This window comes from Sycon ciliatum, chromosome 2, assembly GCF_964019385.1.
Source record: "Sycon ciliatum chromosome 2, ocSycCili1.1, whole genome shotgun sequence".
NCBI lineage: Eukaryota > Metazoa > Porifera > Calcarea > Leucosolenida > Sycettidae > Sycon > Sycon ciliatum.
This window is the reverse complement of record NC_088644.1, coordinates 15,078,539-15,090,224: the sequence shown is the minus strand read 5'-3', so window position 1 is coordinate 15,090,224 and position 11,686 is coordinate 15,078,539. Positions and strand designations below refer to the sequence as shown.

Here is an 11,686-nt window from a genome sequence, read left to right as displayed (position 1 = left end):
TGGCGGTGACCAGGCTGACTGACTAGCTTCGAGACAGCGGCCTCGTTGTCAATCCCGCGGCAGCCTAAAGGTTGATTTTATTCATCCAGCCTCAGCGCCATGTTGACGATGCCCTAGTGACTGTGTGTCATGGATTGCCTTGCCATCAGCGGTCATTGCCGTCCACCTTGATGCAGCCCTCAACAACTGGCTCAGCCCATGGGAGTCTCAAGTGGACAAAATTGTTGCCAAAGTAGCTCAGAAGATTGGTGCATCGTGGTGTAGGTGAGCACATAACTAGGACTTCCCAGCGTCTATTTGTCCAGGCTGCGATACTATGTGACATGCTGTACTGCACATTCTTTTCAGCACTGCAAGGCCGGCAGCTGGACCGACTGCAGGGGCCGCGCACATGCAGGCCGCCTGTTGCCAGTGCAGCATTCTGGAACGTTCCTTCCTTCTGAGATCCGTGGAATAATAACTTTCTTTGCTTCAAAGCAAGTTGCTTACCTTTCTGTTGTGCTCCCAGTGTCCTTACAACAATAACCTACAGCAATGTTTTATTTTCCTTTCCATTCCCCAACCAATGAATACTACGATGTCGATTCTATTTCTTCATACTTTGGTGTGTGCCCGCGCACGCACGTGTGTGTGTATACCTCACTCGCCACTCGAAGTTCTGTTCCCCATCACTGGAACACTGCCTGTTCTTTCAGGACCTGCCATCATCTGCGGATGGGCATTCAATAATTGTATTGTGTGTGTGTTTCATTCAGAATCAGATTCGCTATCATTGCTATTAGAGAAAATCTGTGGGTTCACATCCAGTGCATTTTTAGATCTGCGTGCTTTTCTCGCCACGGGCGCATACATGGGACATTGTGTGTGTGTGCGTCTGTGTGTATGGGGATATTGTCTGTATCGGCTTTTGGTACTAATGTTCAGGTCTGTGCTTGCATGTGTGAACATGAAATTGTTCGGTTCTGTGCATGCTATTGCTATGTTGTATATTATTGTATGTATGTGTGCATTTCCACGAACAGTGTAGACGAGCGTGGAGAGTGCATTCATCCCTCATCAACCACTTCCCCTTGGGCTTACGAGAGTTTTTTCTGCGTACCTCTCTGATACTGTATTGATGCCGGCACCTGTACCTCGATGTGTTCCTCTATCTGCAGTCGCCTTTAACCTTCGGTCAAGTTAACGTTTATTGTGCTCTATTTATCGTGCGAATCAAAATAAACAATAATAACACAAGTCGTGCTAGAGTGACGACATGTTCGTGTAGTAGGGTTGATGCGATGGGACGTTATAATTAGGTGGAACAGAACACACATTGGGCAGATTGATTGGGCATCATTGATTGTGCTCAGTCTAAACAGTGAACATAATAATTATCTCCAGTGACAGACTGTAGCGGCTAGCCTCCAATAGGTAGCTGGCACTAGTCGCTACTGCTTGTTTGACAGGTGCCGCCAGAACCCCTGTTGTGTCATGCTATAGATGCACATGCCCTGTTCTGGGGCATACTGAGGTACTTTGATTTTGTTGACTGCATGTAGACAGCATCCAATAGTAGTACTCGTAGACCTTGGCTCTTTGTAGGTCAACCACCATCGCATGGATCGATCGGTGACTATGCACTTGGAGGTTGGAATAGCCCGCGCTGAACAGATCTTGCCATGGCCCAGGGAGTGAACTCGCTTACTCGACTATCCCGGTTTTAGTTAACCAGCATGAGTGGTGCAATTTGTCCATACCATGTTGCGAGCTCACAGTTGTTTGGGCAGGTTTTGAGCTGCACCACGAAACAAAGCGAAATAACGGCGTGACTGTAGAGCAAGGAAGCGGCGAGACGGCACTTCCAGGACGAGACAGGCAGTAGAGATGTGTTCACAGCACGAGCAACCTCTCAGACCCTGCCGGTACTCCACAGTTACAAGAATATGTCGGACTGGACGACGCGCCAATGCAAACCTGCTACATCCACCCAGGCAGATAGCTGCCAAACCAGGCCAATGTCGACCCACTGCATACCGGTATGTCAATGTCAAACAGATCCTGCAGGAGAAGACTGGGATGATATTGGCGTCCAGTGTACGGACACCAGTCACATTTCCTGCGTCTTTTGCAGCATACAGGATAGACTCATCACTGTAAAGTCCACAACTTCGTGATTTTTATTTGTAGAATACATGACAGGCGTATTCAGTGTGCCTCGCAGGACTGCGAGATGCTGCAGAAGACCAGGTTCGACCTTTCTGGACCGCCATTCACCGACGGTGGGCTACACGATGCTGGAGGAACTAGATTCCAGTGAAAACCCAAGATTCCTTTGCTCCTGGACGCTCCGACGTGTTGTGATATGTGCCAGGTGCGCAGTAACTAGTATTTTCATCGCTATAGCGAGGACGACGCCGATCGGCAAACTCTCGCTCACAGCCATCACCAGCCTCTCAAAACCATCACTTGGCATCCCCCAGAGGTTTAGGAGAAAGCCAAAACAGCTCTCAACAAACAAAAGCTAAGGACGATGGAAAGAGAGCATGTCAAAAAGAAGACGAACAGTATGAAGTTCAAATGGGTTTGAACACTCGTTCCACCAACTATACCACTTTCAATAAATCGTGACGCCATTTTGTTTTAACACGCATACGGTCCATTGGTAGACCGTTATCATCATTCAACATCTCGTCCCTTTCTATTGTAGCGATGTATCCTGAACTAGAAAGGTTACAATTCTGGCCAGCGAAATCTGACCTCATGAATAACATGGTGCCACGCTCAAGCGAGCGGAGTGGTGATTGTGATGTCAATCATGTCATCGCCACATCCCCCTCAGCACTTCTATATTCATTATGTTGGATTTCTCTGCCCAGGGCTGTACAAAAATTGCTTTGTGCCCGCATATTTCAATGACTATGTAATGCCATGGAGTAGCCAGAAATAGGTCATCTCAACTACTAGTAGCTTGTGGGTCAGTTACTGGGAGAAGTGATATTTTGCCTGATTGTTGTGCTGTAGGCCATGAAGAGGCAGTGTTCTGGATCCACAGTTGTGGCTAATGAAACAATCTGCCCTTGTTTATGTAACAGACCCTGCCTCTATAGAACACTGCACTGCGCAGAGAACGTGGCTCTGCTCCATTCATTAAGTTGGACGTCACATGCCGCCACCAGAATGCCTGTGTTCAAACTTAGTACCAACTGACAATGGCAATAATACTATTCAGATTGTTGTAAATGAGGGGAATCCTGGTTTTGTAGCTAGTTTTGTCGTTCTTTCTCCTACAGCTGCTGTTGAGCAATTCATCTCGACACAAATTGGTTTTCAAATATCAGTGGGTGAATGGACAAAATGTCCACAGATACCAAGGTGGATATAGCTTGACTGTGTCATGGATAAGATAGAATAATAGTAGAAGCCTTGTACGGATCCGGATGTTGTTCACTGATTAAAATCATTTTCTCAACCCAGGTTATGCTAAGCAGTGTGAACTTGATCCCTGTTTTGTGTTCTTCTTCGCTGTTTTCTGATCGATTACCAGCAGATCATCAGTACTGCAGTGGCAATACAAAGATGACCTTCCAGGAGCAATGTGAAACTGGGGCCTTTCCGCTCATAAACACTGTTCCCAGTAACACATCCGTGCTGTCAAACAGGGAAAACAGATTCTATTTCAACAATGCCAAGCAAAAGTGTGTTGCTACTTCCAGATTCAAATGCAATTCTGGCTATGGTTTTACAACAGATAATGGAACGACCTGGGCTCAGAGAATCAAATTTGAATCAGACGGCAGTGACTGGATTGTCCAGAACGATTGTATAAGTAGGTATACTCAGCTTTAATTATCCTTCACTAAAAAACTACTTGAAATAGATTCCTTGCAACAATTGAATATACTAAGAGGTTGGCAGAGTATGGCTCATTTCAGTATCTCCTTTCTTTGCGTGTTTTCATCTAAAAAAAAAGCCTAAGGATGCAGGAACACAGAGAATACTTTTCTATTGTCTTTTCGTCTTATCATCAACAAGTTGGGCAACAAACTTACACATGGAAATAACTAAGTTTAAAACTACACGAAAAAGGACGAACGAGCGAACATTTTCCTACAATCTTACACATGCTAGTATCCACATGCACTGACTAGCTGGAGACAAATTAGGCAATGTCATCATAGTGAACAACGCTATGTAGTCATGCACTTCCCCTCTCCACCTACACTCCCCCCCCCCCCACACACACACCGCATTCCACATGCACAACAAAAGCGAAAGAAAAATAACTATATCGGGCAAGAAGGAATCAAGTCAGCAGAAACATTTAACAGTATTGCATGACAGGCAAAACAAAACTGTCCAACTGAAACAAACATGCACACGGGGACCACCAACAAGCCAAAAGGTAGCATTGTAAATCAGGCAAACAAGAAAAATAAAACAAAACAGAGCCAGTGCTCCAAACTAAACAACCATAGCGGCACCATAATCAATAGAACATCAAGGCTACAGTGCAAGTTCAACATCACATCACAATAATAATATTTTAGACTCGAACGAAACTACACCAGCATAAAGAAAAGAGAAACAAGTAGGAGAATCCACAGGGCCGTAGCAGGCGGTCCTGTAGGTCCGGCAGCTGCCGGACAAATATTCGGCCAAAAAAAAAAAAAGGTGGGAGCTCACACATGTGAGCAGCTCGGGATGTCCACCCATGATGATGATGTGTGCAATAAGTAGTATACCGTATTATCTCTAATATAAGCACAGTCCTTTATTTTTTCAATGTACCTCCGCCCCGTGCTATTAATGGAGACGTTCATTTATTGGAGACTGTTCCATTATTATTTCAACCTCATTTCAGAGGCATGTTGCCATGCCAAATTCATGTATGACGCACACATTTCAGGGTTTTTTTTCGCCGGTACAGATAATGAATTTACACAGTGTGCTTATAATGGAGACTGAGCACTTTATTTTTTGAATGCCGCTCCAAGGTGTTCTATTATTGGAGACGTGCTATTATTGGAGACTGTGCTTATATTAGAGATAATACGGTAGGTAGCACATAGTAGCGCCGGTAGTAGACCTACATGTCATCAGGAGTATGTCCCTGCTGAAGGTCATGTGGACAGTCATGCCCGTGAATGTTTCTACACTGTGCTTCCTGAAATGTATTGATTCTTTTCTTCCTCCAATTCTTTCTAGATAGGGTTGTACCAAAGATATTCCATTGCAATATCCTTTCTCCTCCTCCAAAGGCACATTTTGTTTCTTTTATCACATGCACTTAGATACTGTTGCTATGCTTCAACAAGTTCTGCTTGGACGCACACAACATGCTGATGCCCTTTTTCCTGACTCACGCAGAACGTCCTTCCTTTTCTCGCCCTATTTCACTCTGCATGGTCACGATCACACATATGTCCATGTACATACACATACAATCATGTACATTTTGTACATGTACCGGCATATGTATGAGTATGTGCTCAGGGGGGGGGGGGGGGGGGTATCGAAGTCGGATCTTGCCGGACCAACCAAAATGGGGCTGCTACGGGCCAGATACAGCAGACAAAACAGAAAGAGCTTGAAAGACAAAGAAGACAAATCATTCAGTGATAGCTGCCATATCTCTCCTCTCACCTAGTGAACCAGGTTTCGCTCAAACATCATCTCATGGTCTCCGGTCCCAGTCCACAGCTCGGCCTCGGTACCAACCGCCTCATCAGCTTTGCCCTTTCCCTCACATTTTTGCCACTACCTTTCTCTCTCTCCCTTCTCTCATCACTGACGACTTTAAAAATATCTCCAGAAACTTCCCTTTTTGATGGAAGGGGACAGCCTGTGGAATTCTATTTTTTGACCAGCCAGGTGTTCTTGAGCAAGCGGCACATTTTTGAATTGTAAAACTTGCTTAGAGCGCCTATTTCCTTTTGTTTCTATAGAGATCACTACATATTGCTCAGAGCCTGGTAGTGTGCTGAATGGAATACAAGCTGGCAGTGACAACAATGGCCGTGCACTCGGTTCAACACGTACGTTCCGGTGTAAGGATGGATACAACCTGAAAGCTGGGAGTGATCCTGTCATCACATGTACTAAAAATAAGTCCAGAACAGGGCTCTGGACACAGCTTCCTGTGTGTGAAGGTGAATAAATTGTTACAAATGGTTCTAACTTTTTTGTTTCCAGTCATCTTCTCAATATCACTACCATTTCCACGGTCTTACACTCAACTTTATGGTAACTCGGGCCTATATCGCGAAAAATATCAGAGGTCAAAAACCACTTTCTGTACGATTTTGTTCATATTGTCAGGGTCGAAGTATCGTAAGGGCAAGCTGTTAATCCCAAAATGTTGCTAGTGTGTAATGAATCCTTCCCTACATTTGGGGCCTGTGAAAGACACAACCAGTCGCTCACATTTATATCGCAAAAAACCTACTTTTACAAACAGGAGTTCGCTTTTCATTTGTTTCTATGTAGCAGGCTTGTACAAAACTATGATATATGTGCATTTCAATTCTTTTTCTGGATTTAGGACCATTATAATCACACAGTGTTGTGGCAAATACACTGGAAACAATTACGAGAGAAGATCATTTCTTCGCATATTTCTGGAAACAGTGGGTAAACGAGTCCAAAGACCTTACATCATTTTGACATAACTTTATGATACTGACGTAGTGCGATGCAAATAGCAAGAAAACCCCAATCATTTTCGGGCCAATTGTGCAAACCTTAAATTTCATAGGATTTTGGTACCACATTGAGTCGGAGCTTGGATTACATATACCAGTTTCGTCTCCTTTTACAGAAACCTGTACCTTTAGCCTGTGTTCTTTTGCTGATAAATCTACCGTGACATGTTCTGATACAATGAGAATTTCTGACATGATTGCAAGAAGCAACAGATGAAGACTGGAAGCACTTTATCGTCTTCAATGCAAACCTGTCTCTTTCTTAGGGAACGCCTTGTTTGGGCTATGAGGGCCGGGTTCCACTGCGGCTCCGCTACTCCGTTGCACATCATCTGCGGCTTGAAATGTCCTCATTACCGTAGTGACCGCGGCTCGAGCTGGCGCATCAAGGCCGCGGCTCACCATGAGCTTTCGCTGCTATTTTTGATCAAGAACTGCGAGCCGCGGTCGCGACTCGATCTGTTTCCCGTACTTTGCATTGTTTTGTATGCGAGAATTTTAAAATTCAATTATTTATCCGTTGAGCAGGCCAGAAGAATGATTTTTTTTGATTTCGCGGGTGCGAGCGCGCAGGCAGGTAAAACGTCATCAAAGAAACGTGGATCACTCCATAGAATCTGCCATCATGGTCGTTGTTTCTCCTCATGGTCGTTGTTTCTCCTCATGGTCGTTGTTTCTACTCGTGGTTGTTGTTTCTACTCGTGGTTGTTGTTTCTACTCGTGGTTGTTGAAGTTGCCCACCCACCCAGGTTAGATGTATGTCTTCTGTTCTATTCTATGTCAACAGTACGCATGGCTTTGCATTTTATTACACGCAGTTTCTTAAATTCTCTGTTCTTGGATCCTACTAGCGGTGGGGGAGGGCAAAATGAAACAATTTAGTTTTTCGGTCAAGAAGCGTTTTCTTCCTGTAGCCTGGTCGAGCAGTAGTGGCAAGGATTGTAGGCCGTCATTGGTTTCAGGCACTCCCTTGCAAAGTAACCCATGTTCACCACTGACCATGCTGCTTCTTTGCTTTTTGAGGGTCTTTCTCCCGATGCTGGTGGTCATTTCATTGATTTCCATGTTGAGTGTTATCTGACTGTGTGGGTGCACTTCTTCTACTCGTTTCTGAAAAATCACTACGGTGGTGAGTGTGATTGCTCTGGTAGACCACTAGGGGGAAGGAAAGGGAGCTAAGAAGGAGGGACTCGAGGGGGGGGGGGTGGGGGAGGTGAGGAATGAGGAGGAGGAGGAGGAGGAGGGAAGAGGGCGCAATATCATGGGTCTTGACATAGGGCAGAGTTATAAAATTAATATGGTTTATGACTGGAGAACATCAATATCTTTGCTGCCCTATTTTTCAATATTGCATTTTTAAATACAGCGGAGGATCCGGTTGCAGCAGGTTCAGATCAGGCTGGAACTGTACTCCTCGAATATTCGAATACAAGCGAAACGAAGAATATTCGTTGCAAGGCGTGCTCCGATCGAATATTCGAATAGTTCAAATATTTGTTTCAGCCCTACTTCATGTACGTGTGAGGCGAAATCCTGTTCGTCATCAACCGCCTAGGACTCCATAATCTTCCCACTCGGATTCTGTTGTCTCCGACGGTGCACCGTTAGTTAATTCTGCCGCCGCCTTGAATGTGGCCCCTGATGCCGGGGCGGCAGCTCAAACTTTGGATGCAGGAAGTAATGTGCGTGTGAGGAAAAATGTTGTTCATCGTCAACCAACCAGAGCTCCATTATCTCCCTCGGCCTCTGTTGTCTCCGACGTTGCGCCGTCAGTTGATTCTGCCACCGCCTTGTGTGTAGCCCTCGATGCACTTGCTTCGGCTGTTTCTCAGGCCGTTTCTCAGGCCGTCGGCCAGGTCATCCAGCCCCTGATGGAGAGGGTAGAGCGGTTGGAATTTGCTGCAGTCATCGTGCCGCCGTCAGGCGAAATTACTGGTCAGTCGGCGACACGCATTTTTCACAAAAAAATGCGTTTCACCTGCTGGGAGAGTATGCGTGTACTCGAGTCTCATCCTGAGCACGTTTTTTTCTTCTTTTTTTCAGCTCCAGTATAGCTGTATTTTTCATTGCAAAGCCGTCCTCGATTGTTGTGTTCGTTGTTCAAACGAAGTGGACATTCAATCATGAAGGCAGAGGACATAGGAGCCTGATTGGAGTTTCTCGTGGCATAGGACGGCCACACAGAGACACTTTGGGATTTTCTGAATATAAAATACCGTACGCACGATGCTGAGATCAATTTGTGCGATATCAAATTGTTTGTGATCTACCACATCGAGCAGAACGGGATCCAAACACAAGCTTACCGACGGTTAGGCTGCCGACCTGACTGGACAAATGATCCCTGGCTTCAGCAGACGCCAGAAGTCGGACACCATGTCCTTTGCTGCGACGTCCATCTCCAAAAAGAACTCCATCTTCGTTGTGAAAAGGCTTGAAATACTCAATATTCAAACGAGATTCGCGGTCTCACCCTTTCTCAGATCGCATAATTTTTTTGTTGTAGCAGTTGCAGGGCAGATCCCCGCCACTACTTCAACAGAAGATGGCTCCAAAGTATGCCTGGAACAAGCCGTATCGAGGTTGCAAGCCACCCCTCTCAGCACTTTTTTTGAAGAAATTCGAAATTTCAATAGTGGAAGATATACTATGAAGAGAATTTCAAAAAGTATGTTTCGCGGAGCGATCGCTCAACCTACGTCATTCAAACTTTGCAGGATGGTTCAGACGTACATGCTAGGCATGGAACCACAGAAGATGATATCATAGCTGACATACAGAGTCACACACACAGCAGATTCGTGTGCACAGATACTAAATTAGTGGACGTCGTCATCTTCTTCCCGCTGATCTCAAATGTACTATGACGTGCTATTTCGCCTGACGGTTTTATGAAATGCACTGCAATTACTCCCTCCCCTCACACCGGGGCAGTATTGTAATCCTTCATCTCTATCGTTGTCATTTGCCCAATGCAAATGACTTCCAGAGGGTTTGATATTCTAATTGTGAGTTGTGTGCAAACACAATTTAGCACGTTCCCATTGTAGTTTGAATGAATAGCTACCCAGGTCAACGGAACAAAAGGTGACAAAAGGAGACAAAAGGTGAGCATGAGGGTGCATGCAGGCCAGCTTGGAAAAGGTTGTAGAACGTACGGTAGGAGGTACCTAACACTTGGATAGTGGGCAAAATTGACTAAAATACACACTGAAACAAGGTTAATGCTGCTCACAAGAACACAGCGCAGCCAAGCCAACTATCTTCGCACACCGATCCAAGTTACCTAGTCATGTGTAGCCATCCATCTTTTGACTGGAAAATTACTGAGTCGAACGAACCAATCGGAATTATGTCACCTCACCAACTCGTGTCACGAGCCACACGGCTTCAACCATAGATCTGTTTCTATCAAATACACCCATTTCTGGTGCCTGTGAAACGAAATTCGGAGATATTAGCGACCATTTCGCCATCCTTGCACACTTGCCTGTAAACCAGACAGGGGTAAACCGGACATCACGACCCGGACAGAGTCGCCGTATCCACATCATCGACTGGGAGAAGTTTCAGACTGATCTGTGTGTCCACTTTCATCAGTTCCCTCGGAACGGCACGATAAATGATATGACGGGTGCATTCACCTCTGCTATTATGGAAACACTAGATGAGCACGCCCCCTCGGTGGCGAGGCGCAGGCGTGGTCGCCGTATCTGTCCTTGGTTAACTGAGGAGTTGGTATCTGCAGTACGGCACCGCAACAGGCTACACCATCGACTCATGAAGGATCAAGCCAATGAGTTGCTTCGTGAGCAACATCGGCTCGCCAGAGCTTTTGCCAGGAAGCTTGACCGAAAGCTTCGTAACCTGTACTTCGTAAACCAGTGCAACACACCTGATCAGCAGAAACTTTGGTCAGCAATGAACGCAGTCACAGGGCGACGGAAGGAACGTCAAATACCTCAAGTTTCTGTTGAGGATCTCGGCCAGGTCTTCGGTGAAATTGTCTATGACCCAAGCAGACCACAGAATCTGCACCCGCCACTTGGGCCAATGCCAGCCAACAGTCTTCACGTCTTCAAACCTGTAAGTGTTGCAGATGTTGAAAAGTGTCTTAAAGCGGTGGATCCATTCAAAGCTGCCGGCAGTGACTCTGTACCTGGAATTGTCCTGCGGCAATGTGTAAATGTGCTTGCTCCTCCACTTTCCTGTATCATTAATAGTTCACTACAGAGTGGTGTTGTGCCCACCACGTTCAAGCACTCCCACATCAGTCCCCTGCATAAAGCCGGAGACCGCTCATCAGCCCGCAACTACAGACCTGTATCCTTACTCCCTATCGTTTCGCGTATCCTAGAGCAGTTTGTGAAGAGACAGCTGACAGAATATCTGTACAGCAATGATTTATACCCGATGACTCAATTTGCATATCGACCCCGCCATTCAACAGAAGATGCATTGGTACTAGCAGTGAATCGCTGGCTATTAGCGAAATCCAAGCGCAAGTACACCGGTTTGGTCATGATTGATATGTCGAAGGCGTTTGATCGTGTACAACATGAGAAACTGGTTAATGAACTGTACACCCTAGGCATTGGAGGAGCAGCCCTACACTGGTTCTGTGACTACCTCAGTGGCAGGTCACAGCGAGTGAGGGTGCTGGACAGCTTGTCTTGCTCTGTTGGCTGTACGCGTGGTGTTCCGCAAGGGAGCGTTCTTGGACCCATTCTCTTTGTGTTGTACACCCGTAATCTGCACACAGCACTTCCTGCAACTGTCAATCACCAAGAATTTGCTGACGATATAATCCTTGATTTCTCCCATCCTGACTTAGATCTTGTTGGCAGAACTCTAACGAGAGCAGTAACTGATATCTCCCGATGGCTTGAAGACATCGGCCTCGTAATGAATGCCAGCAACACTCAGGTCATGTTCGTTCAGCCTCGTGGCGCAGCCATTGCCACACCCGATGTTTTCTGCAACAACGAGCAACTGGAGGTGAC

At 45.9% G+C, this 11,686-nt stretch overlaps 1 protein-coding gene across 1 annotated transcript in view; it reads left to right on the top strand.

Annotated features, from left to right (window-relative positions):
* The first annotated feature begins 3,491 nt into the window (after positions 1-3,491).
* LOC135808883 (sushi, von Willebrand factor type A, EGF and pentraxin domain-containing protein 1-like) overlaps positions 3,492-11,686 on the top strand; it is a 164,147-nt gene continuing 155,952 nt past the window's right edge. Inside the window, exons 1-2 of the mRNA XM_065322124.1 lie at positions 3,492-3,808; positions 5,928-6,131. Coding sequence (XP_065178196.1) covers positions 3,559-3,808; positions 5,928-6,131 — 454 coding nt within the window. The 5' untranslated portion in view covers positions 3,492-3,558. The remainder of the gene's footprint in view (positions 3,809-5,927; positions 6,132-11,686) is intronic.